Source organism: Bos indicus x Bos taurus, chromosome 17 (assembly GCF_003369695.1).
Source record: "Bos indicus x Bos taurus breed Angus x Brahman F1 hybrid chromosome 17, Bos_hybrid_MaternalHap_v2.0, whole genome shotgun sequence".
In the NCBI taxonomy this organism is placed as follows: domain Eukaryota; kingdom Metazoa; phylum Chordata; class Mammalia; order Artiodactyla; family Bovidae; genus Bos; species Bos indicus x Bos taurus.
Genome location: NC_040092.1, coordinates 17,715,190 through 17,740,692, shown reverse-complemented (window position 1 = coordinate 17,740,692; position 25,503 = coordinate 17,715,190). Strand labels below are relative to the sequence as shown.

General features: G+C 51.2%; 1 protein-coding gene across 3 annotated transcripts in view; it reads left to right on the top strand.

Moving 5' to 3' along the window:
* CUX2 (cut like homeobox 2) overlaps nt 1-23,109 on the top strand; it is a 277,595-nt gene extending 254,486 nt beyond the window's left edge. For 2 of the 3 annotated variants that reach the window (XM_027566782.1, XM_027566785.1), the window contains exons 11-22: nt 622-813; nt 914-972; nt 1,676-1,724; nt 1,797-1,917; nt 2,985-3,659; nt 4,596-4,697; nt 9,227-10,011; nt 10,786-10,945; nt 13,106-13,378; nt 14,627-14,815; nt 16,222-16,495; nt 20,073-23,109. In XM_027566782.1, coding sequence (XP_027422583.1) covers nt 622-813; nt 914-972; nt 1,676-1,724; nt 1,797-1,917; nt 2,985-3,659; nt 4,596-4,697; nt 9,227-10,011; nt 10,786-10,945; nt 13,106-13,378; nt 14,627-14,815; nt 16,222-16,495; nt 20,073-20,865 — 3,672 coding nt within the window. In that variant the 3' untranslated portion in view covers nt 20,866-23,109. The remainder of the gene's footprint in view (nt 1-621; nt 814-913; nt 973-1,675; nt 1,725-1,796; nt 1,918-2,984; nt 3,660-4,595; nt 4,698-9,226; nt 10,012-10,785; nt 10,946-13,105; nt 13,379-14,626; nt 14,816-16,221; nt 16,496-20,072) is intronic. The other variant, XM_027566784.1, reaches the window with a different exon arrangement.
* Nucleotides 23,110-25,503: the final 2,394 nt, after the last annotated feature.

Genomic DNA, 25,503 nt, shown 5'->3' with positions numbered 1-25,503 from the left:
ACAGAGTTGGATGTTTCTCTGGAACTCCCTAGCTTTCTCTGTGATCCAGAGCATGTTGGCAATTTGATCTGTGGTTCCTCTTCCTTTTCGAAACCCAGCTTGGACATCTGGAAGTTCTTGGTTCGCATAATGCTGAATCCTAGCATGCAAGATTTTAAGCATGACCTTACTAGCATAGGAGATGAGTGCAGTTGTCCAGTGGTTAGCACATTCTTTAGTGCTACCCTTCTTGGGAATTGGGATGAGGACTGATCTTCTCCAGTCCTGTGGCCATGTCAGGGTCTTCCAGATTTGCTGACATACTGAATGCAGCACCTTGATGGGTGTTTAGTAGATGCTGCCAAGCAGTCTTCCAGATCACTAACTTGTTCTTGAACTTCATTGCTGCTTAGACATACCTTCCTCCAAAGCACTTCCTCTGAGCAGTCCTTCTTCCTCCTAATTTCATTTCAAGAAGAGAGGACAGACATACAGGCACGTGGGACCAGCTAAGCAAAGGCTCAGAAGTGGGAAGGGCCTGATTTGGGGTGGGGGGGACTGAATCACTCTAGGGGAGCACAGCAGTCCTGCAGCCCCCTGCCCCACCCCTCCTGGCCCCTCCAAGCCCCTCTTTGTGCCCAGGATAAGGTGAACTTTGCGCTGTGCTCGGGCCCTCGGCTGGAGGCTGCCCTGGCCTCCAAGGACCGGGAGATCCTGCGGCTACTGAAGGATGTGCAGCATCTCCAGAGCTCCCTGCAGGAGCTGGAGGAGACCTCCGCCCACCAGATTGCGGATCTGGAGCGGCAGCTCACCGCCAAGTCCGAGGCCATCGAGGTAGGTCTCGCAGGAGGAGGCGGGCAGACGGGAGATGGGGAGGGCATCCCCCAGAAGAAGGATGTGGACCAGCCTCCCCCATCTGTGTTTGTTCTTCTAGAAGCTAGAAGAGAAGCTCCAGGCACAGTCTGACTATGAAGAAATTAAAACAGAGCTGAGGTATTGTGTCGGGTGGAGCCCCTCACACCACCAGGCCCTCTTCCCTGGCAGGAGGCTGCCTGGGAAGATTGCCAGGGTCCCTCAGGAAAGCTCATCACCTTCCTCCCTCCCACCAGATCCCGCTTTGTGGTACCCTGTCTCCTGTCCACTGGCACCCTGGCTATCATGCCCAGTCCTTTGTCATCAAGAGCTGCCCGTGGGGAAACAGCCTTGTTGGTGCTGTTGCGGGGCAGGGTGGGGGTGGAGCAGGGGGAGGAGTGAAAGTGGAAGTTAGTCGCACAGTAGTGTCCAACTCTTCGAAACCCCATGGACTATATAGCCCACCAGGCTCCTCTGTCCATGGGATTCTCCAAGCAAGAATACTGGAGTGGGTTGCCATCTCCTTCTCCAGGGGATCTTCCCGACCCAGGGATAGAACCCTGTTCTCCTGCATTGCAGGCGGATTCTTTACCAGCTGAGCCACTGTGGGGCAGGGGGTGATGCCTTAATCAGACCAGCTCAAGCTGCACCTCTCCAAGGGGAGCAGACCACTTCACAAGCCGCTGCTTCGGGCCTGTTGTCCACTGAGTCCCACGTTGTGTGAGACCCAGGGGTGGGGTGGGTGCTCTCAGGGAAGAGGAGCAGGTGGTGTGCCTCTCACGAGGCCTCCCCCTGGCCTGAGGACCCGGCTGGCCTCACACTCTGTCTGCACTTTCTCTGGCAGCATCCTGAAAGCCATGAAGCTGGCTTCCAACACCTGCAGCCTCCCCCAGGTGAGGGTCCCCACCAGCGTCCCTACCGGGTAGGCTGCCCTCAAGAGCTCTGCACCAGCCATGCCCTCTCAGCCCTGCTTCTTGTCCCCTCAGGGCATGGCCAAGCCCGAAGACTCACTGCTCCTGGCAAAGGAGGCCTTCTTCCCTGCGCAGAAATTCCTTCTGGAAAAGCCTGGTCTTTTGGCCAGCCCTGGTAGGGGAGGCGGGATGCTCTCGGGGCTGAGGGGCTGGGGTGGGAGCTGTCCGTGGGTCTCCAGCCTCCTCCACACCCTCAGACTACTGCCTTTAACACAAAGGGCAGGAAGACAATGGGTAAAAGGCGGGCATGTTGATTGAGCGCCTGCTGCCTACTTGGGGCTGAGCTGGTGGCCGTCCACGGCTAAGCCAGTGGGCGACTGTCCCCTAAGGTGGGACACATGGAGACACCCAGCTCACTCAGGCCCTCCCAGGGTCCCTGGAGGGATCCCTCATGCCCAGCCTTCGTGAGCAGCAGGGAGAGGTCACAGGGCGTTCACACTAACCCTTACTGCAGACTGCTGGGAAAAGCTTGTCTCCCCCAGATCGCCCCTTCTCCCCACACAGTGGCCTCATGACCTTTCAGCCTCATGGCCTCAGCACATGTGTGTGCTGTCTCCATTTCCTCATCTGTGAAGTGGGCAGTTACCGGCCCTAGTAGGTGCTGTGCGGGTAGATGCGAATGCGTAGACAAAGGAGCACGGGGCGAGCACTTAGGAAGTGGGCTGTCCTGCTCCGGGATGGGGATTAACCCTCCCCGGGCAAAGTGCTGGGCCTGTAACAGGTGCGCGGTTAATGCGCTTGGCGGTGGGAGGGTCACCCCGGAACTGGAATCTGGCCCAGGCCTTGCAGAACAGGGACTAGAGAAGGGGGAGGGGAGCGTGTGGCAGAAACACCAGTGTTGGTGCCTCACGCCGTCGGACGCCTATAGCGCTTCCCCGCTCCCCTCCTGCCCTCTCTCCGCTTCCTCTCCTTCCAATCTCTCCCTTTTTGTATGTCTCTCTGCCTCTCACTGTCTCTCTGCCTCCCCCTCTCTATCTCTCTGAACCTCTGTCGCTTCGTCTTTCACTCTGTCTCTGCCTATCTTTGTCTTCTCCCATGCTATTTCTCTCCATCTGTCTGTCTCCCTATCTCTGTTTCTCTCTGTGTCTCTCTGCCTGTCTCTTCTCATCACTGTCTATTTCTCTGTCTTTCTGTCTGTCTCTCCTCTCTTCCTCTGTCTGTCTGTCTGTCTCGGTGTTCTAGAGGAGGACCCTTCGGAGGATGATTCCATCAAGGACTCTCTGGGCACGGAGCAGTCCTACCCGTCCCCTCCACAGCTCCCACCGCCACCAGGGCCCGAAGACCCCCTGTCCCCCAGCCCAGGGCAGCCCTTGCTGGGCCCCAGCCTGGGCCCCGATGGGCCTCGGACTTTCTCGCTGTCCCCCTTCCCCAGCCTGGCTTCAGCAGAGAGACTGACAGGGGACACGCTGCTGTCCAAGCACATGATGCCCCCGACTGCCTTCAAGGGGGAAGCTGGAGGCCTGCTAGTGTTCCCCCCAGCCTTCTATGGCGCCAAGCCCCCCACGGCCCCTGCTACCCCAGCCCCTGGCCCTGAGCCGCCCGGGGGTCCTGAGCCAGCAGAGGGGGGCGGGGGCGGCATGGCCACGGCCGGGGCTGGAACAGAGGAGGAGCAGCTGGACACGGCGGAGATCGCCTTCCAGGTGAAGGAGCAGCTGCTCAAACACAACATCGGGCAGCGGGTGTTCGGCCACTACGTGCTGGGGCTGTCCCAGGGCTCGGTCAGCGAGATCCTGGCCCGGCCCAAGCCCTGGCGCAAGCTCACGGTGAAGGGCAAGGAGCCCTTCATCAAGATGAAGCAGTTCCTGTCAGACGAGCAGAACGTGCTGGCCCTGAGGACCATCCAGGTGCGGCAGCGAGGTGGGTGCTGGCTGAGGGCCCGTCCACAGAGCCGTCTCCCCAAGCCAGCCCCAGGCGTGGGGCTGTTGAGGGCTGAGAACACGGCTCGCAGTTCAGAGCCTGAGTCTGCCACCTCCCAGCTGTGTGACCTGGGGCAAATGACTTTGCCTCTCTGTGCCTCAGTTTCCCGCCTTGTAAAATAAGGGAAACCATCCTCAATTCCTCCTGGGGCTCCCTGTCCCATAGACCTGGGTGCTGCTGTGGTGCAGTTCAGGCGGATAATGGTGGGGAAAGGCCGGGTCCCTGGGGCTGCCTTGGCAGGTACCCTGTAAGCACTTCCAAGCCTCAGTTTACCCATCCATAAGATGACCGGGGTGACCCCCCCAACCTTGACAGACTCAGTTTTTAGAGTAATCCATGTGAAGGCCCCAAGTTTTGACCCCACAGACACCTGAGTTTGTGTCCCAGCTTTGCCATTCATCCGCTTAGTGACCTCAGGCAGCTCTCTTTAGCTGCTTTATGTCTCAGTTTCCCCATCTGTCAGGCTCCTAAAGAGAGTTAAATGAGCATAAAGCATGTAATAACTCCTTGAGAATTGTTAGCTATTTTCTTTTCTTTCCTTTTTTTTTTGGCCACACCTTGGGGCATGTGGGATGTTAGTTCCCCCACCAGTGATCGAACCTGCATCCTCTGCAGTGGAAGCACAGAGTCTTAACCATTGGACCACCAAAGAATCCCAAGATGATTGTTCACTTTGATGGTGGCTGCCCTCATTGAGTTTTGTTGTTATTTCAAGCTGAATCTCTTGTGGGTCCACAGTTTGTCACACGGACTCACAGTCTGGCTCTCACTCTCCTGGCCCTGGGAAGAAGACACCAGCGTGTCACCCTGCCCAGCACCAGGGACTGACCCCCAACATGCAGGTCCCCACAACAGACACCTCCTTTCCTCCCCCAGGCAGTATCACCCCAAGAATCCGCACGCCAGAGACCGGCTCGGATGACGCCATCAAGAGCATCCTAGAGCAGGCCAAGAAGGAGATCGAGTCACAGAAGGGGGGTGAGTGTGGCCACAGCAGGTGAGGCCTGAGGCCTCCAGGGCCTGTCCTGAGCAGGAGGTGAGGCTGTGTCCACCCCAGAGGGGATTCCAAGCAGGTCTGAACCGCTTTTCCTTTTTCACAATCTGCAGCCAATGAGATCTAGGCCTGGAAAGTACCAGATCCATTATCCAGTATGGGAGCTATAAGCCATTTAACTACAGTTAAGTGAAATTACGGAGAAGGCAATGGTACCCCACTCCAGTACTCTTGCCTGGAAAATCCCATGGGCAGAGGAGCCTGGTGGGCTGTAGTCCATGGGGTCGTGAAGAGTCGGACACGACTGAGCGACTTCACTTTCACTTTTCACTTTCATGCATTGGAGAAGGAAATGGCAACCCACTCCAGTGTTCTTGCCTGGAGAATCCCAGGGATGGGGGAGCCTGGTGGGCTGCCGTCTATGGGGTCGCACAGAGTCGGACACGACTGAAGCGACTTAGCAGCAGCAGCAAGTGGAATTAAAACCTCAGTTCTTCAGCCACAGCAGCCACATCACACAGGTGACACCACTGCCGAGTTCTGTTGGGGGTGCTGCTCTGGGTTGTTTCCGGAGGCCCCGTGATCAGTATTCACCAGGCGCTTGTCAGGCACCTCGACCTGAGCCTCACCATCTGACCATCCACCTCACCCTCCCTGCACTGTACTTTCTGGTTCCCAATGAGATGCTGCTCCCCCAGCTTCCTCCCACCTCTCTGACCGTACCTCCTCCACTTTCCCAGTGGGTGCCCAATCAGAACACAGTGATTGACAACAACACAGATTGATCTTACAGTTCTGGAAATCGGAAGTCCAAAATCAGCCTCACTGGGCTACAGTCACGGTGTCGGCAGGACTGCGTTCTTTCTGGAGGCTCCTAGGGAAAATCCGTTCCCTTGTCTTTTTCAGCTTCTAGAGGGCGTCCAGATTTTCTGCCTCCTGGCACCTTCCTTCATCTTAGCGTCGTAGCATCTTTAGTCTCTTTCTGTCTCTGTCTCTCATCTTTCTGCCTCCCTCTCATAAACGCCATTGTGATTTTGTGGGGCCCACCCAGATAACCCAGGATAATACCCTCATCTCAAAATTCTTAACTCTGATCATATCTAAAAATTCCCTTTTGCCATGTGAGGTAACATATTCACAGGTCCCAGAGGTTGGGATATGGATATCTTTGGGGGACCGTTATTTAGCCTATCACAGTGCGCTTTCTCCATCAGCCCCTCATGGGGTTCCCCCAGAACTCTACCCCAGGCCCTCTGACTTTCTTATTCTTCTTAGATGAGTTAATCTGCTCCTGGAAGTTTCAACAACCCTAACCCTAACCCCGTCCAGGGGTTACTTAAGTTTTTTCAAGCTTGTCCATCCCGCATCCCACCTGCCACCAGCCTAGTGAGCCAGCATCATCACTTGCTGGGACTATTACAGTAGCCTCTTTACTGGTCTTGCCAATGACCAGTCTTGCTGGTCTTGCTTTACTGGCCTAGACCCCACTCCAGCTCATTCTCCACCCAGAGGCCACAGGGATCCTTCAAGAGGACCACATATTCATGTCACTATTTGAAATCCTTCCATGGCTCCCTATTACCCTCAGGATAAAATCCTAATTCCCCAACAAGGGCTACAGACCCTAGAATAGTCTTCAGACTCCTCCTGACGCCTCCATGCCTCTCACATGAACTATTTTTGCTCATGACCATCCTCAGTCCTGTTTCTGTGCCCCTAAGGCCATCTTCACCCCAGCCACCTTTCTGTCCGGCTCCTGCTCCTACTTTACAACTCAACTCAGGAGTCATCTCCTCCAGGAACCCCCATCCCCATCCTGGTGGATTGGAATCCACCCCTCCTCGGATCCCCTGTAATGACCTGTGTTGTTCGGTGCAATGGAGCCTGAGTGCCTTGGCTGCCAATTTTGCCTCTTCTATTTATTAAACAGTGTGACCTCTGGCAAATTACTTAGCCTCTCTGTGCCTTCATTTTCTCATCTTTAAAATAGGTGCAGTATTTGTATTCCCTTCTCAAGGTTGTGTGAGGATCAAATGACATCAGGCATGGCACGCACTCAGCTGGGGTCCAGTATGTAGAAGATGTCCCTGGAAAGTTAGCCGTCCACATTACATTATCACTATGTCTCCATTGTTGCATTTATTCATGTTACAAATGACTCTGCTGATGTGGCTGTCCCTCCAAGTGGGGGATTCTTGCAGCCAGGGAGCTATCACATCCCTGCACCCAGCATAATGTAGTACAGCCAGTGCAGACCACAGCTGACTCAACTGGACACTGGCTTCAGCACTCCCACTCCATTTTACAGTATCTGCTCCCCCCTGGTGGTGACTTGGGGCAAGTGTCCCTATTCCCAAGTCTGCTGCTGGAAGCTACGAATTTCCCACAGACCCCTCTTTTCCTGGTCCCTGGAAAGAACAGAGAGAGGTTAACCCTGCTGGGATGCTGCACTGCCCCACCCAGATAATCTGCTGAGCCCCGACTGTGTACACACTTAGCTATGTCTCCTTGGTCAATTCTGGTAGCAAAAGAGAGGCAGTCATTCAGTAAACATTAAATGCCTACTGTGTGCTGGACAGAGGTTACACACGTAGATGAGACACAGTATTGGGGTGAAAAGAACCATGAGAAACAGTCTCATGTAACTTTCCCACTAAAAAGGACAGCTGAGGCCAAAGAGAGGGGGACATACTCACAGAGACCAGAGAAGAACAGGGCCTCCTGACTCCCTGCACAGTGCTCTCCCACTGGGAGGTCTGCATCAAGGTAGCAAAGAAATTAAAAAGACATCACAGAGGGAAACCTTTGCTCGAGTGGCCCAGGCAGGAGGTTTCCATTTAGGGTCTGTGAAAAGTTCAGCAAGAGGAAGAGTGCCGGGTTACCCCCCGATGTCCCTCACGGAAGTGAAGACTAAGCAGAGACCAGTTAGCATCCCTCTGGGAAGGAAGTGAACGTGACTGACACTGACCTGGGAGCTCTGCTTTTGGGGATCAAAGGAAATATTCAGAATGGGAACAAAAATGTATATAGAAGCTATCTCTTTATTGTTGTTTCCAACAGTGACAAAGTAGAAACCTAAGTGTCCAGCAGTGGGGGGCTGGGTAACTAAAGCCAAGAGTATTTCTTCAGTGGCATATGCAGCCATTAAAGATGGAAGAACTTCAGCTCGTAGGAAGAAACACTCATGTTGATACTAAGTGGGAGCAAGCCAGGCCACACTGAACAGATTGGAAGGGAAAGCTTGGGAAAATTTCACGTGATTACCACTGGGGGAAAGCTCAGAGGGGATTCTCATTTTCATCTTAAGTTTTTGTGCATTGTTAGCTTTTTTTTTTAGCAGAGGGGGATTTTTTTGGCCATGCTCACTCTCTGTTGCTTTGCGTGGGCTTTCTCTAGTTGTGGTGAGCAGGGGCTGCTCTTCGTTGTGGCGGCTTCTCTTGTTGCGGAGCACAGGCTTGAGGGTGCTGGGCTCAGCAGTTGTAGCACCCAGGCTTTGATGCCCCACGGCACGTGGAGTCTTCCCAGACCAGGGTTCAAACCCGTGCCCCCCGCATTGGCAGGCAGATTCTTACCCACTTCCACCAGGGATGTCTGCTTTTTTTTGAGGTAAAATTCACATAACATGAATTTAACCATTTTAGAGTGAAGAATTCAGTGGCCTTTAGTTCCTTCACAATGTTTTGCAGCCACTGTCTCTTTATAGTTCCCAGACATCTTCATCACCCCCAAAAGGAAACACTGTACCCGTTAGCAGTCGCTCCCCATGCCTCACCTCCCCTGAGCCCCAGGGAGGCCCCAGTCTGTTTTCTGTGTCTGTGGCTCTCCTTGTTCTGGATGTTTCGTATGAGTGGAAACTGTCCAAAAGGTGGCCTCTTGTGCCTGGCTTCTTTCACTTCGCGTAATGTTTTCAAGTTTCCTCCATATGGTATCAGTGCTTCATTCCTTTTATGACTGAATAGTATTCCATTGCTCTATTGCTTTTTAATTGGCAAAGCAATAGAAATTATTTTTAACGGCGCTATGAGGATCCACCGGGGTGCAGACTGCACAGTGAGATAGTAAAGGAAGGGCTGTGTTGATCTAGGTTGGTTCAGGGGTGGGGAGAGACCCCAGTGTAGGAAAGGCCACTAAGAGAGCAGAGGGAAGCCCGGTCCTGCTGTTCTTTTGTGTTGACCACTTGTAGAATTTCTACCAAGTAATGTATTGCTTATTTGGGTTGCTCTGCCGCTCAATAGAAAGCAGGTTATACTGTGTGTCCCCTTCTGGGACTTGCTTTTATTTGCATAGGTGGATCACAGCATGTGTAAAAACAACTGTCTACTTCTAACCTTACAGTATCCCCATGAGCGCTTTTTCCACATAAGCTAAAATCTGTGTCCACCTGGTTTTTATCCCCAGACACAGAGGTTGCCCCCAACATGTCGCTGGTAAAAATTCTGTGCTGTGAACATCTTTGTCCTTCAAGCCATGCCCTGTCCACGGGCCTCCAGCCTCCCTGTCCCCTTTTCCACAGGCGAGCCCAAGAACTCAGCAGCCCCACTGAGCATCACCAACGGCACAGCCCCCGCCAGCACCACCTCGGAAGACGCCATCAAGAACATTCTGGAGCAAGCACGCCGCGAGATGCAAGCGCAGCAGCAGGCCCTGCTGGAGATGGAGGCCGGCGCCCGGGGCCGCTCGGTGCCTCCCTCGCCCCCAGAGCGGCCCTCACTGGCCGCCATGAGCCAGAACGGGGCCCCGACGCTCGTCAAGCAGGAGGACAGCGGTGTCGGCAGCGGGGGGACGAGCAGCAGCGGCACGCAGACCTCCCTCACGGTCCTGTCCCCAGCCGCCTTCGTGCAGAGCATCATCCGGAAGGTCAAGTCGGAGATCGGCGACGCCGGCTATTTCGACCACCACTGGGCCTCGGACCGCGGCCTGCTCAGCCGCCCCTACGCCTCTGTCTCGCCCTCACTCTCCTCCTCCTCCAGCTACTCCGGCCAGCCCAATGGGCGGGCCTGGCCCCGTGGGGACGAGGCCCCCGCAGTCCCCGAGGACGAAGCGGCCGGGAGCGAGGACGAGCCCCCCAGGGTGGGCGAGCTCAAGGCCGAGGGGGGCGGCCCTGAGGGGGGCGGCGGCGGGCGGCTGGCCTACTACCCAGCCTATGTGCCCCGCACGCTGAAGCCCACCGTGCCGCCCCTGACCCCCGAGCAATACGAGCTCTACATGTACCGCGAGGTGGACACCCTGGAGCTGACGCGCCAGGTCAAGGAGAAGCTGGCCAAGAATGGAATCTGCCAGAGGATCTTCGGGGAGAAGGTGAAAGTGGTGGGGTTCGCCCCAGAGGTTCAGGGAGCCTGGGGAGCAAGGACATCTTTGCTGTGTCCATGGCCTGGAAAGAAGGGTGTGTGTGAATGTGTGTAAGTGAGCAAGAACTGAGCAGAAGCAGGATTCAGACCCAGATCTGAGTGACCCCAAAAGCCCTTTTTCCTGTCCCTGGGCAGTGGGGAAAGGCGAGCCACGGACAAGGCTGGTGTTCAGTTCTGTGGTTTTTAAAGCTGTGAAAAGCTTCCATCTGGTTAGTTAATAGCCGCCTAACCCCCTTCTCCAGTAACCTCCATCCCTCCCATGGTCCATTCCACTTAAGTGTTAGGCTCAGCTCAGCTCGGAGGAATGGGAAACACAACATAGGAAGGCTTCCTGGAGGAGGAGGCACTTAAGGGGTCTTAAGAGTCCAAGGACGATTTTTAGATGGGCTTCCCTTGTGGCTCAGCTGGTAAAAAATCTGCCTGCAATGCGGGAGACCTGGGTTCAATCCCTGGGTTGGGAAGACCCCCTGGAGAACGGAAAGGCTACGCACTCCAGTATTATGGCCTGGAGAATTCCGTGGACTGTAAGGAAATCTGGAAGGGCACTGCAGGTGGAGGGCACAGCACAGGCACACAGCAGGCATATGGAGAGTGAAGATCACTTGAAGGCAGCCCTCTCCTCTTGGAACAGGAGTGAGCAATGGGCCCTAAAGGTCTGGGGAAGAGAAGTGGAGGGGATGGCCAGGACCTGCTGACCCAGCCTTCCCGCCCTGCCCATCCCCAGGTGCTAGGCCTGTCACAGGGCAGCGTGAGTGACATGCTGTCCCGGCCGAAGCCGTGGAGCAAGCTGACGCAGAAGGGACGGGAGCCCTTTATCCGCATGCAGCTGTGGCTCTCGGACCAGCTTGGCCAGGCCGTGGGCCAGCAGCCCAGCGCCTCCCAGGGTGAGTACAGATGGGGCCCCGAACCACCGAGAGCCCTCACTCTTCCAGTCTGTGCAGTGGCTTCACTGCCCAGGTCTCCCTTCCCCTGCCCCTCCCCGCTGCTGCCCTGAAAAGGGCCCCTGCTCCCCTTTCATCCTTCCCTCAGCCAGACTGACCTCTAGGTGGCGCCAGAGTGCCTAGACTGAGCGGGAGTAGGGGTGGGGGCGGTGCCCACCTAACCATCTCATGTCAGAAGTCTGCTGATTGATCTCTTTCCCAGCAATCCAGCTTGCAGCCTCAGAATCCTTCTTCGCACAGAGCCTTTGGGTTTATATTAACAAATTTCCATCAGGCACCAGTTAAATACATTGAGGAAGAAGTACCTTTTTCCACTTCACTGGAAGGTGCCCTGTGGACCAGCACAGGAATTTCTGAACACGCCCCTCCCCATTAGGGACACCTCCCCAGGCATGTCCCCTGCCCTCCCCGGACTGTCCCGTGGCTCAGCTCACGCTGGAAAGTCCAGTGAGTGGGTGACTCTTGATTCCTCAGGAGGTGACCCCCATTATCTCATGGAGTCCTCTTTATGGCCCTGAGCAGGGAAGTTGCAAGTATAGCACTGCTTGTATTATGGCCCCATTTAACAGATTCAGGAACTGAGGTTCAATAAAGTCACCCTATCCAAGATATCTTCTAAAAAGTGGTTTTCTAACATGCTGCTGCTGCTGCTAAGGCGCTTGTTATGTCTGACTCTGTGCGATCCCATAGATGGCAGCCCACCAGGCTCCCCCGTCCCTGGAATTCGCCAGGCAAGAACGCTGGAGTGGGTTGCCATTTCCTTCTCCAATGCATGAAAGTGAAGTTGCTCAGTCGTGTCTGACTCTTAGCAACCCCATGGACTGCAGCCTACCAGGCTCCTCCATCCATGGGATTTTCCAGGCAAGAGTACTGGAGTGGGGTACCATTGCCTTCTCCGTTTTCTAACATATATGTACACAAAATGTCTTATGAAAACTGTAGTTTTATTTTTTAAGGTAATTACCATTTTGTTATAGTGAGACTATTAAAGCTGTACTCTCACAGCAACTGTCAAGTATATATATAAAATAGGATTGTTAACCTCAGTCACCGTGCTGTGTATCGAATCCCAGAACTTACTCATCTTATATGCATCTTTTTATTACATTATATTATTGATTGCTGTGGGGACTCACTGTATTTTACTTAGCTAACTCTGGCAGTTGGACTTGTCAGTCATTGCCAAGTCCTTTTTTTTTTTTTCTCTTAACTTTTAATTTTGATGTAATTTCTAACTTACCAAAGCGTTGAAGCAATAGAACCAACTTCCTATATCCTACATACTGATTCACCAGTTGTTAATTTTGCCATATTTGTGCTCTTTCTCTCAACCATTTAAGAGATTAATTGAAGATATCATGCCCCTTTACCCCTAAATATTTCAAAGTATTTAGCAAGAATGAGAAATTTTACAATAATACAATACTACTGTGTAACCCACCATCTATATTCCAAGTTTCTTCAGTTGTCCCAATAATCACCTTTATATAATTTTATCTTTCCCTGTCCAGGTCAAATTCAGGATCACTTGTACTTAGTCATCATGTCTCTTTAGTCTCTTTCAATTTGGACAGTTCTTCTGCCTCTCTCTAAAGTTTTTTAGTTTTGACGTTTGTGAAAACTGGAAGCCAGTTATGTTATAGACTGATGCTCAGTTCAACTTTGTCTGATGTTCCCTTGTGGTTAGAGTCAAGCTGTGCACTTTGGGCAGAAATGTCCCAGAAATGTTGCTCTGTCCTTCTCAGTCCATCATATCAGGAGTCACCAGCTGTTGATTTGTCCTGTGATTGGAGGTGCTAACTTCAATCACTAGATTGAGGTGGTGTTGGCAGACAACTGTACTTGTAAAGTTACTGTTTTTCCCTTTGTACTTAGTAAGTATCCTGTGGGGAGATACTTTGGGACTAGGTGGATATCTTTTTCCTCCTCCAACTTTCATCTACTGGTTTTCACAGCCAGGATGGTCCCTACCTGAGATTTTACTGTGGTAGTTGCAAAGTGGATTGTTGCTAACTCTTGGCTGTAACAAACAAGCCTGCCCAAACCATGCATGTCTATGCCAGATTGCAGTAACTGCCTTCTCTGTCTCTCTGCGGCCCACAGTCAGTCCCACTGAACCAAGGTCCTCGCCATCCCCACCCCCTAGTCCCACGGAGCCACTGGAGAAGAGCTCCCAGGAGCCCCTGAGTCTGACACTGGAGAGCAGCAAGGAGAACCAGCAGCCAGAGGGACGCTCCAGCTCATCACTGAGTGGGAAGATTTACTCGGGCAGCCAGACCACAGGGGGCATCCAGGAGATTGTGGCCATGTCCCCCGAGCTGGACACGTACTCCATCACCAAGAGGGTCAAAGAGGTCCTCACAGACAACAACCTAGGTACAGGGTACCGGGAGTCAGGGGTGCTGCCTCTTGCCCTGCTTGGCTCCCCCTTGCCTTAAGGAAAGAGCCATGGTGAGATCCCAGGCACTGGGGTCCCTTCTGCAGGTGCTGCTCAGCCCTGGGCCACCCAGGGCTCCCTGGGAGGCATCTGACTCTGAACTGGGTCTCTAGAGTGGACAGCAGGGAGGTCAGTATGCTGTCCTCCTAAAGTACTTAGCCCACAACTTTCAAAACTTCCTTCCAGGAGGACTTAGAGAATCCCAGGAAGATTCGCAGTTATTCCGAGTTATTCTCAGATAACTCAGTCCTCATCCAATGCTGGGGGCCCAAGGGAGAAATCTGGATTCTTTAATTTTTTGAATTACAAACTCCTCCACGTCTCAGATGGGAGTCAAGTCATGCACACAAACCTCAACTTTTCACTACAATTTTTATAATAAAAATAAGGTATCACTATTTGAAAATGCCAAACAGTACAGAAAAAAAAAAGTTAAAGTGTAAACAAGTAAAATCTCCCCTAACCTCCCAGTCATACGCCACAGTTTTTCTGTATCTTTGATATTTTCTGAACACATACAAAATTGTATGTTCACCTAGTTTCTTCTCTTCTTGTTTCTAGATAGATGAAATTACACACAGGCTGTCCTTCCACTTGCTTTTGAAAAACTTACACTCTTCTGCGGACCCTCTTCTGCCTTAGAATGAATAGCCCACCTGCAGTCTTTGTCACTGTTGCAAAAGTTTTCAGGCCATGGATGCCCCACATTTTTTATGCAGCTGATGAGCATTTTGCTTGTTCCCAATTTCCTGCTGCCTCTGAAACCACATCCACATGCGTCTTTGTGCCCTTGGGCAAGTACAACTGGAGGAGAAATCCCAGGCAGTGGAATTGCTGGATCAGAGGGCTTGCATATTGAAATTTTGATAGAATCTGTCAAATTACTGTCTGACAAGGTGATACTTATTTGTGCACATGAAGTTTGCAGACAATGTCAGGGATCCCCTAGGAGTGAATAACATCTGAATCATGACAGCATTTTTGTTTGGCAGCTATCTGCCTGCCCCCATCTCCTGTTCTGCAGAAAGTTCCCCAGATGCACACAGGCATGGGTCCCCCAATGTGTCTGGTCCTCCCTGCTGAGTTAGTGGAGACATTCCCTGGTTTCTGCCTGTCCCTTGTCTCTCCCGGGAGCACCTGTGCCCAGCCTGGGGTAACAGGTCGTCCCCCTCCTCCCCTGTCCCCAGGGCAGCGGCTCTTCGGGGAGAGCATCCTAGGGCTGACCCAGGGCTCCGTGTCTGACCTTCTCTCCCGACCCAAGCCCTGGCACAAGCTGAGCCTGAAGGGCCGGGAGCCCTTTGTGCGCATGCAGCTGTGGCTCAACGACCCCCACAACGTGGAGAAGCTGAGAGACATGAAGAAGCTGGAGAAGAAAGGTAAGCCCTGGGAACTCTGGGTCTGGCCTCAGGTTTTCCCATTGGAACCGTATCTGGTTCTAACCCAAATAAACCCAGGGTCCCAGTGGTCCAGTCTTAGCCTAGTGTAGGCTGCAAGAAATAGCCATTCCACGGAACGTGAGCCATTAAAATGTTTAATACTTTTCCCCTGAAAATTCCAATACACCGTCTCTCTCAGCATCCTTCCACAAACCCATAGCCACTCCAGAGTCTCCTGCATATTCCTCAAGCCCCCTCTCTCTCTGATCTCTCCATCCTCTGCATCAGAGTCCTATTATATTACCCCCTTTGCCCATCATCTGGATTCTACGCAACAAAGCACAGAATTGACCCAGCAAATGATAACTGCCCCCCTAACAAGACCGGACAAGAAATCGCAGGTTCTTACATTGTCTGATAGGATTTTATCTCCCTGAAAAATTGAACTGGCACTGAGCACCTGCTTTGTGGCCCAGCCAGTCTCATGCTTTGTGTGTAAGGGATTCCTGGGTCTAAGAAAGCTCAAAATCCAGTTGGGAGAGGAGACTTGAGGAGTTGGAAAGTTGTCAGCTGGGGCACTAAGTCATGACGAGGGCCCAGGGTCAAGCCAGGCTATAAGCGGCACGTGGGGCAGGGCCGAGTCTGGCTGTTGGCATCAGACAGCTGTACGTTGGAACTTGTCCTGCCGCTTGCTGGCTGTGTGATCTTGGGCAAGTTACTTCCCTTCTCTGTGCCTCATTCCACTTCATCTGAAAGTAAGAGTCATAGCATCTACCTCAGGGCATTGGTGTGAGGATTAAATGGGACCCAATACCTTACTTCCTCCATTCTGAGGTGGGCTTCCCCCCGCCCAATGCACACACATTTTGATGATTTGAGGCTGAGATGCATCATGCAGTTACTACGTTCATTTAAAATTAACGTCCTGGAGCCTGGCAGGGGCCAAGGGCGAAAGACTCTGCACCACTTTCTGCATCTGTACCACCGCACTGAACCCACAGACTCCACAGACGGCTCCAGAGAAAGCTGTGAAAACAGGAAAGAAAAAACTAAAATTACTTCCCCCTGCCCTCCAAAACACTGGTGAAATTCAGGGACACTTCTGACAATCGAGAATGCTGCAGAACCCCCTTTTTGGAGTACTTTCTGTCTGTGAGGGCAGCGCTCCACACATGTTAACAGTTAGCGTGTTAATGACCAGGTGTGGGCAGGCGAGCGGCTCCCGTCTCACGAGGAGGGCATGGAAGGAGAAAAGGCTGAGGCCGGGCCGGGGTCCCCATGTTTGGGGCACAGGGGCTCTGAGGACAGCTGGCTGGTGCTCAGTTCAGCTTGAGATCCCTCCTCGGTTCAGGGGAGCCTCTAGTTGGCCCCTCTCAGCCCTTCCTCCCTCCCTCCCCCCGCCCCAGCCTACCTGAAACGCAGGTACGGCCTCATCAGCACTGGCTCAGACAGTGAGTCTCCAGCTACCCGCTCCGAGTGCCCCAGCCCCTGCCTGCAGCCCCAAGACCTGAGCCTCCTGCAGATCAAGAAGCCCCGAGTGGTGCTGGCCCCCGAAGAGAAGGAGGCGCTGAGGAAGGCCTACCAGCTGGAGCCCTACCCCTCCCAGCAGACCATTGAGCTCCTCTCCTTCCAGCTCAACCTCAAGACCAACACCGTCATCAACTGGTTCCACAACTACAGGTAGGGATGGGGGGTAGGGTGCCTGGTGGCCCCTGGGAGGGTGGGCAGGGGTCTCAGCCGGCACCCTCTGCTTCCTCATCCCGGGGCCTGGAGGGAGCCCATCATGGCCTCTGGGAAACGAGGTGGCCATATTTCTAGGTGTTGAGCTTTATAACGTAGGCAAACCCGGATGTAAATTCCAGCTCGACAGTTTTCATCTTGTGCGGCCTGGGCAAGTGACTTCACCTCCCAGAGCCTCGGTCTTCTAACCTGTAAAATGAGAATTATAATGGGATCTATTTCATAGAGTTGCGTTGAGGATTTGATGCGGCTAACATACTTACGGAAAATAACCCGGCACATAGGAGGTGGTGGGTGCTGACGACACTGTTGTCGCTGCCTTTGTTGTGACTTCACCAGCTTGCTCCGCGTCTGCCTCTACAAAGGGACAGGGGATTGTGTTTGGGACACAGGCCTGAGGCACCCTAACTACCCACTGAGTTTTGTGTCAGTGCCCTGGTCTGGGGCTCCTGCCTTTCCCACTCCTGAGGGTGAAGGAAACCCTTGTGGCAGCCCCTCAGGCTCTACCCACCTCAGGGAGTGGGTGATCCCTAAGGAAAGTGGTGCCTCCTCCCACTCACCAGTCCCTCATCCTCGGAGCAGCTGACCTGCAGGGGGCTGGCTGCCTCGGGGCACTGACTGGGTGTATGGTTCCCAAGGAGACCGCAGAAGGGCTTCCTGAGAACACTGAAGAGAAGGCTTGACGCGATTTCAAGGGCCATCCCTCTTGAGGCACTCCCCACCAAGCCTCCTGAGCAAGAAATGTCTCTGATGCCCCTGTGGTGCCAGAAAAGAGAGTCTCTTGATCCCTGAGAGAAGAGGAGGGAGGAACCTAGAAGGATGGAACACCTGAAATCTCTCTCCAGAGCCCAGGCATGGGCATCACACAGACCTGAGTTCAAATCCCACCTTGGCTGTGTGTTGTTGGGCAAATCACTGTACCTTTCTGAGTCTCATCCCTATTTTACAGATAAGGAACTTAAAATTTACTCCACAATGCTGAATTGAGGATCAAATGAAAAACTACAGGCATGAACACATTGTAAAATACTGCTTATAGCTTGCTCAGACCCAGAACCTGCCAAACGGCAGATGATATAGGTCCTTAAAGCCTCACACCTTCCTTCGCTTCCAGACATTCTCTCCCCTCTTGTTTCCCACAGGAATGTATCCCTCCATTATAATCCAGCATATTTATTTCAGTTAATATTTGCCATGTATGCACAGGGAGCCAGGATTGGGAGATACGGGGGTTCAGAGCCATCATCCCTGCTCTTAGAGAGTTTAAGATCACAAACCAGATAATTTCATGACAACCTAATAAATGCTGTGAAAACAAGAAGGAATAAGGAACTAAGGGAAAAGGGAATTCTACCTAGGGGAAATTTAGATAGAGAGGTGGCATTTCAGCTGGGCTTTGAGGGAGTAGAGAGAATTCCACTCCCCCAAAAAAAACACTCTCAAAGAGCTATAATTATAGAAGAATACATTGCTTCATTTAGTAAATGTTTATTGAACATCTTCTCTGTCCCAGGTACCAAAGAGAATGAGGTAAAGTCCTTAGCATCTCTCACAGACCAGCAGGAATGGTCACTATTAAATGAGTTCTTATAGTAATGTATCATTACACACTGCAGTGAGCTCTGGGAAAAGTGAACAATAGGATGTTTTGAGAAAAACTTACTTGGAAGGACTTGCTATAGATTAGGGAGTCAAGAATTGATGAAAAAGACTAATTTTTACTATGGTATAAATGACTATTAGCCAGATATTTATATTTTACCCACAGTTTGGAAGTTCTAATGATAAAGCTTCAGGCAAGTGAGCCATCCCAAAAAACACCCAGCACTCCCCTGGTCCCACCAACTCTTCCCTCTAGAGGGTACTAAAGGAGAAGACAGGGTCTCCTGAGAGGTGGGCAAGGCCACCTTTGTGGAAGGATTAGGAACTGAGAGACGAAAGTGAACCCGATCACCGCTGATAGTCCCTCCGGGCTCAGGATCCTGGGATGGAGCCCCATCCCCGACCTGGGCAGGGAGGCAGGAGAGTGTAGGCAGACAGCTGGGTTCTGAGCCCAACTGCACTGCTTGCCAGCTCTGTGACCACGGCAGTCCCTGTGCCTCTCTGAGCCTTGTCATCTTTGTTGGTGGGCATGAGACTAGTCTCCCCCTCATAAGGTCATTATGAAAAATAATCTGCACAAAGTGCTTGGTCCAGCATCTGGTATGTGATAAGCACTAATCATTATGATCTTTATCAATGAAATTTATAAGTTTATTTTATATCAGTAACATGTACTTTATTATTATAAATAATAATATATGATGTCATCAATTAAAGAAGGATACAGCATTGAAGATACTTAAAAAGTCCTATCACTCTATGATCTTGGACAACTGACTTGACCTCTCTGGACCTCGTGCTATTAGGGAAATAATTAATGAAGTTAAACCCATCCTAGCCTTTCCTGCCCTAAAACATAATAAATGAGACCACGTTTCCCTCTGACAAAAGGGAGGCCACTGAAGTGAAGAGAGGATGGGTTCTGGACTGGAATTCAGTGTACCCAGGGTCTGGGCCCAGCTCTGCCTCTGTGTGCCTTGGTGACCTAGACAAGTTGTTCTCTGCTTTTGACTTTGAGAAATGCTCTAGAGCACCACTGTCCAATAGAAATACAACGAAAGCCACATATATAATATACAATTTTCTAGTAGCCACGTTGAAGAAAAATTTAAAAATAAAACTAAACAAAAAGAGACAGATGAAATTAATGTAATAGTACCCACTCCAGTATTCTTGCCTAGAGAATCCCACAGACAGAGGAGCCTAGTGGGCTATAGTCCCTAGGGTTGCAAAGAGTCAGACATGACTAAGCACACACGCATATTTTATTTAGCCCAGTATATACAAATGCAGGGCTTCCCTTGTAGCTCAGTCGGTAAAGAATATGCCTGCAGTACAGGAGACCCAGGTTCAATCGCTGGGTTGGGAAGATCCCCTGGAGAAGGAAATGGCAACCCACTCCAGCATCCTTGCCTGGAAAATCTCATGGACACAGGAGGCTGGTGGGCTGCAGTCCATGGGGTCGCAAAGAGTCGGGCACGACTGAGCCACTAACACTTTTACAAATGCAACCATTTCCACATGCAGTCAGTATAACAACTGTTAACAATGAGAGAGCCACGTGTAACCAGTGGCTGCTGCACTAGACCGCACAGGGCTGGATTGTGAGCTCTGGAATCCAACAGTCCTGAGTTCAAGTCCTGGTTCTGCCACTTACCAGCTGTGAAACTGGGGCATATCACCCAGCATCTCTGAGCCTGTTTCCTCCTCTGGAGTGGGGATGATGATAGCCCACCATCTGGAGTTGTTGAGAGGGCTTACTAGGATGCTGCATGTGAAGAAGCTTATGCATAGTGAGCCCCGCCCCCCCCCCCCCCCCCCGGGAAGTGGGTGAGGTTACAGGGCCACTCACTGGGTTTGACTCCTGGGTTAGCTGTCCACTCCAGCACCTTGCTCACCACCGTCTCTGCCCCAGGTCCCGGATGCGCCGGGAGATGTTGGTGGAGGGGACCCAAGAGGAACCAGACCTCGACCCCAGTGGGGGTCCTGGCATCCTACCGCCAGGCCATTCCCACCCAGACCCCACCCCACAGAGCCCCGACTCGGAGGCCGAGGACCAGAAGCCTACGGTGAAGGAACTAAAGCTTCAGGAGGCTCCCGAGGAGAGCGTCACCCACCTGACTTCCCAGGACAAGACTCCAGTGAGGATTAAGCAGGAACAGACTGAGGAGGCTGAGGAACAAGCCGGCAGCCAGGACTCAAAGGAGCCGGACAAAGGCCAAGGCTCCCCCCAAGAGGTGCATCCTGACCCTCTGGGTGACGACGGACTCCCCAAAGCAGCCCCAGGGCTCCTCCTCCCAGGCGGGACCACCCCGGCCTGCCCCTCGCTGCACCCTCTCCCGGAGAGTGAGGGCGGGGAGCGGCTACACCCAGACCCCCTAAGCTTTAAGTCAGCCTCAGAGTCCTCCCGCTGCAGCCTGGAGGTGTCGCTGAACTCGCCCTCAGCCGCCTCCTCGCCGGGCCTCATGATGTCCGTGTCGCCTGTCCCTTCCTCCTCAGCCCCCATCTCCCCATCCCCACCCAGCACCCTCCCTGCCAAGGTGCCGAGTGCCAGCCCTACCGCCGACACGACTGGGGCCTTGCACCCCAGCACCAAGGTGAACCCCAACTTGCAGCGGCGGCACGAGAAGATGGCCAACCTGAACAGCATCATCTACCGGCTGGAGCGGGCTGCCAATCGGGAGGAGGCCCTGGAGTGGGAGTTCTGAAGGTGGAGGCGAGGGGCGCACCCGGTGGCCACCAACTCTCCCAGACAGGACAGGGCCCCGGAAGGACAGCAGCGTAACGGTCCCGCCGTTTTCCGCTTTTGTTGTAATCCGAGCTCTATGAAGTCATGAGTGAGCAGGTAGGGCCGGAGCCCCTGCTGCCTCTTTACAGCTCCCCCTTCCCCAGGGAGCACCATCTTCTCCCTGCTGGCCTCTCTACCAGACGCAGAAGCAAAGTGGAGCCACATTTTCAGTTGGAAGCTCCAAACTCTTTTAGAAAAATAAATATTTATAGACCACTTTTAGATATTTTAATAAAGGATCCTTTGGAATTTATTCCCAGCTAATGCTGTTTTGATATTAACAGAGAGTTATAAAATCAGGATGCTGTCACAACTGTTGCGAAGTATACACTGAAGTTGTGTCTTTTTTTTGCCACTAGATGAGATTAAAAGGAGACAATTGTTCAAAGCCATCACAAAACACTATAAGACTGACCAAAATTTAGATAACCTTTGAACTGCGGGTTTTTTTTTTTCCACGTCTGTCTGTGAGACACATTGCATTGCTACTGCCCTTCCAGAAACCATGTTGAAAAGAGAAAGTCCAAAAGACTCTAAAGGAAAACTTCGATGCCGTGAGGGTGTGTTTCATTCTGGTGGTCTGTTTTGCAACCTGGATAACACAGATGTCCTGTGCTGTTGTAAGTGTTGTAGAGACGTGGGCTGTGGCCAACCATCCTCTCTGAGCTGTAACATGGTACAAAACAAACTGCTTACACTCCCTCTCGTCAGGAACCTGTGGACCACAGCGGGTGGATCTCCATCTCATCCACCTGTAAGGCAAGACGTGCTTCCAGATCCTTTGGAAAGCCTGGTACCGGGGCGAGAGTTTAGAGGGTGGCACTTGAACCAGAGTGATGCCATTCCTCAACCTGAATTGTGGCCACAGCATGGGAAGTTTCCCTACTGGCTTTCCAGAGCAAGACTGTGGCTGCCATCTTCCTCTCCTTGTGTTTTAAGAAAATAACAGTGTTGGTCATCCCACAAGCACCCAGCTCAGCACCCCACACCAAAAAATAGGTTCATCAGACTAGAGACCCCCAACTCCCCTCTCATCATCTTCCTTCTCAAGTTGACCCTGGTGCTTTCTGGAAAGCGTCTGCACCTCCAGGTTTGTGCAGAATGAAGCTCAAAGGTTTGAGTTCACTGCAGCATGACCACCACATCCGTCTCCAAGTCCAGCCTCCTGTCTTCTAACACGTGACCTTTTTGAGAACAAAGACTCAGCACCCCAACTCAGAGAAGCCCTCCCTCCGGTGTCTTTATCACCTTGGTTTTTAGAGGGAGAGCTCCCAATCTGGATGGACCGGTCACCATATTGTGTCAACAACACAGCAGTGCCCCTGTCCTAGCTGTATAACTAGGGCCTCAGTCTCTCCGTCTGTAAAATGGGGCTATCACAGCAGCCATATCAGCTCCATCCAGAATGACAATGAAAAGGTGGTCGTCATGGTGCCAACCCAGTACCAGAGGGAGAGATGGTTGACAGGGATTTCAAGGATGGAGCAAATATCTTGAAACCCAGGCCGGCAAATTCCAGTGAGCAGAAGGGATCAGTTGAGGGCCGTTCAGAAATCTCAACTCTCATGCACCCAGCCCAGGCTGTAGTCTCCACACCAGTCATAAAGAACAACGCAGACCCTGCTGGAAAACCTCCTTTTCCATAAACCCAGGCTATGCATTGAAGAGTTTTCCACTGTATACATTTTTATCCAGATGAAGGTATTTTTATATTTTGACAATAGGAAACAGTGACCAATTTTCAGAGTAATCAAATCTGGAACAAATGAAAACATCTCCTTTTAGCCACCACCGCCCTGTCCCAACTAAGGCAATCATGGGAGACACACCACTTTTCACTGTTGAAAGCCACACAACACTGAAATCCAGGCTTACATGCAGACTGCAGTTCTTAAAGGACTAAATCTGGCTTTTATGTGACGGGATTTGATTAAGCACTTAGCATATAGTCTTTCGAACATGGAAAATCCTGTTGTACTTAAAGCTAGCAGACCTGTGAACAACTTTGTCGGGTTCACGTCCTGTAACGGTAAACAGAACAAAACCCCACAAAACCGTTTCTATGAGAGAGTGATGAACCTTGTTTAAATTAAAAAAAAAACAAAAACAAAAGGAACACGTTCTGTAATAAACGCGTCACTCAATACAGAATTGTATAATAATGTCTGGGTGTCCTGTTTGCTTTGTTCTGGAGTTGGGGCTGCAGATTGGGGGTCAGATCTGCCCTTGAGTATTTTACAAAATGGTATTTTTAAAAGCTGGTTTTTAAAATTCATTCGCCACCATTAAAATATAAGGGCTTGTCAGGTAAAAACCATGATTTTTTTTTTTGTATGTATATGTTCTTTTTAAATTTTCATGTAATACTGGGGTATAGCTGATTAACAGTGTTGTTATTTTTAGGTGCACAGCAAAGTCAGTTATACATGTGTCTATTCTTTTTCAAATTGTTTTCCCACTTAGGTTATTATGGAGTATTGAGCAGAGTTCCCCATGCTATTCAGTAGGTTCTTGTTGGTTATCTCTCTTAAATATAGCAGTGTGTACATTCAGTCCCAAACTCCCAGTCTATCTCTCCCCGCTCCCTTCCCCTCTGGTAATCATAAGCTCATTCTCTAAGTCTGTATGTCTCTGTTTTGTAAATAAGTTCAATTATATCATTTTTTTAGATTCTGCATATAAGTGATACATGTCTTTCTCTGTCTGGCTTGCTTCACTTAGCATAATAATCTCCAGGTCTACGCATGTTGCTGCGAACGGCATCATTTCATTCCTTTTTATGGATGAGTAATATTTCATTGTATATACGCGCCACAGTTTATCTAGTCATCTGTTGGACATTTAGGTTGTTCCCATGTCTTGGCTATTGTAAACAGCATTGCAACAAACATTGGAGTGCTTATATCCATTTGAACCATGTTTTTCTCTGGATATATGCCCAGGAGTGGGATTGCTGGATAATGTGGTAGCTCTGTTTTTTAGTTTCTTAAGAAATCTCCATACTGTTCTCCATAGTGGCTGCACCGATTTACATTCCCACCAACAGTGTAGGAAGGTGCCCTTTTCTCCACACCCTCTCCAGCATTTATTGTTTGTAGACTTTTTGATGATGGCCATTCTGACTGGTGTGAGGTGATATCTCCTTGTAGTTTTGATTTGCATTTTCCCAATAATTAGTGACATTGAGCATCTTTTCATGTGCCTGTTGGCCATCTGTATGTCTTCTTTGGAGAAATATCTACTTAGGTCTTCTGCCCATTTTTTGATTGGGTTGTTTGTTTTTCTGATACTGAACTGTATGAGCTGTTTGTAAATTTTGGAAATTAATCCCTTGTTGGTAGTACTTCACAGATATTTCCTCCTGTGGGTTATCTTTTCGTTTTGTTTATGGTTTCCTTTGCTATGCAAAAGCTTTTGAGTTTAATTAGGTCCCATTTGTTTATTTTTGTTTTTATTTCCATTACTCTAGGAGAGGATTCAAAAGCGATATTGCTGTAATTTATGTCAGAGTGTTCTGCCTATGTCTTCTCCTAAGAGTTTTATAGTGTCTGGTCTTACACTTAGGTCTTTGATCCATTTTGAGTTTATTTTTGTGTATAGTGTTAAAGAATGTTTTAATTCCATTAAAACTCGAGGTTACTGGGCCCAGCTCCCAACATGACAACAGCTAGTTGAGGAGTGGCTGCCCCTGTTAGGACACATGAGCACGGTTTGCCTCTGTCTGTACCTGTGCCAGCTGCCTGGGTCCGGTGGACATCTCGGCTGTGACTGTGCTGTGGGCTCCAACAGAGGAAGATGGAAGGACTGGAATCCACTTTCCACTCATTGCAACAGGTGGAAGCTGGTTAGATGCTGGGTCTAGATCTGAGGAGCCAAGACTGTGCCCTGCCCCAGTTGGAGGCCACAGGCCATGGCCCTGAGACCAGTCAGTATACCAGCTGTGCCCACCTCAGTGGGGTGTGTGAGTGGCAGGTGCCTCCGGCTTCCTGATGAAAAAATGCCATGAGGGGCTCCCTGGTCACCAACACAGCAGTGCCTGTATAACTAGGGCCTCAGTCTCCTCATCTGTAAAATGGGGGTATCACAGCAGCCAACTCAAAAGGTCATTATCAGAAATAACAATGCATGTAAAGCACATAAGACAGTGTGTGGCATGTAAGGGCTCAGTATTACTTACTGTTTTCATGAGCGGGGGCTGGGTTCCTTCACCCCGTGATGGTGAGTCTCTATGCGTCACGCTGCAGGAGGTTTGTTTTCTTCCTCAACCAGTAATGTCAGGCGAGTTTCCGAAGTAGCACTGAATATTACTCACCCGGGAGGCAAGGGCATGTGGCATCCCAAGACAGACCTTTCCTCTTTGTCTGGAAACCTTCTGATCACCCCAGTTTTTCCACACATCCTTGCAGGGAGAATTAAATGATTAGTGACCTCCCCCTTGGTTAGGATAATTAATTGCTCCAAAGTAAAGTGAAGGACAGGCCCTGTGGACACTTTTTTGCAGCTCTGGGGGTCAGAAGTCAGAAATCCCCACAGTGTGGCAGCAGGGGTGGAGGAGGGG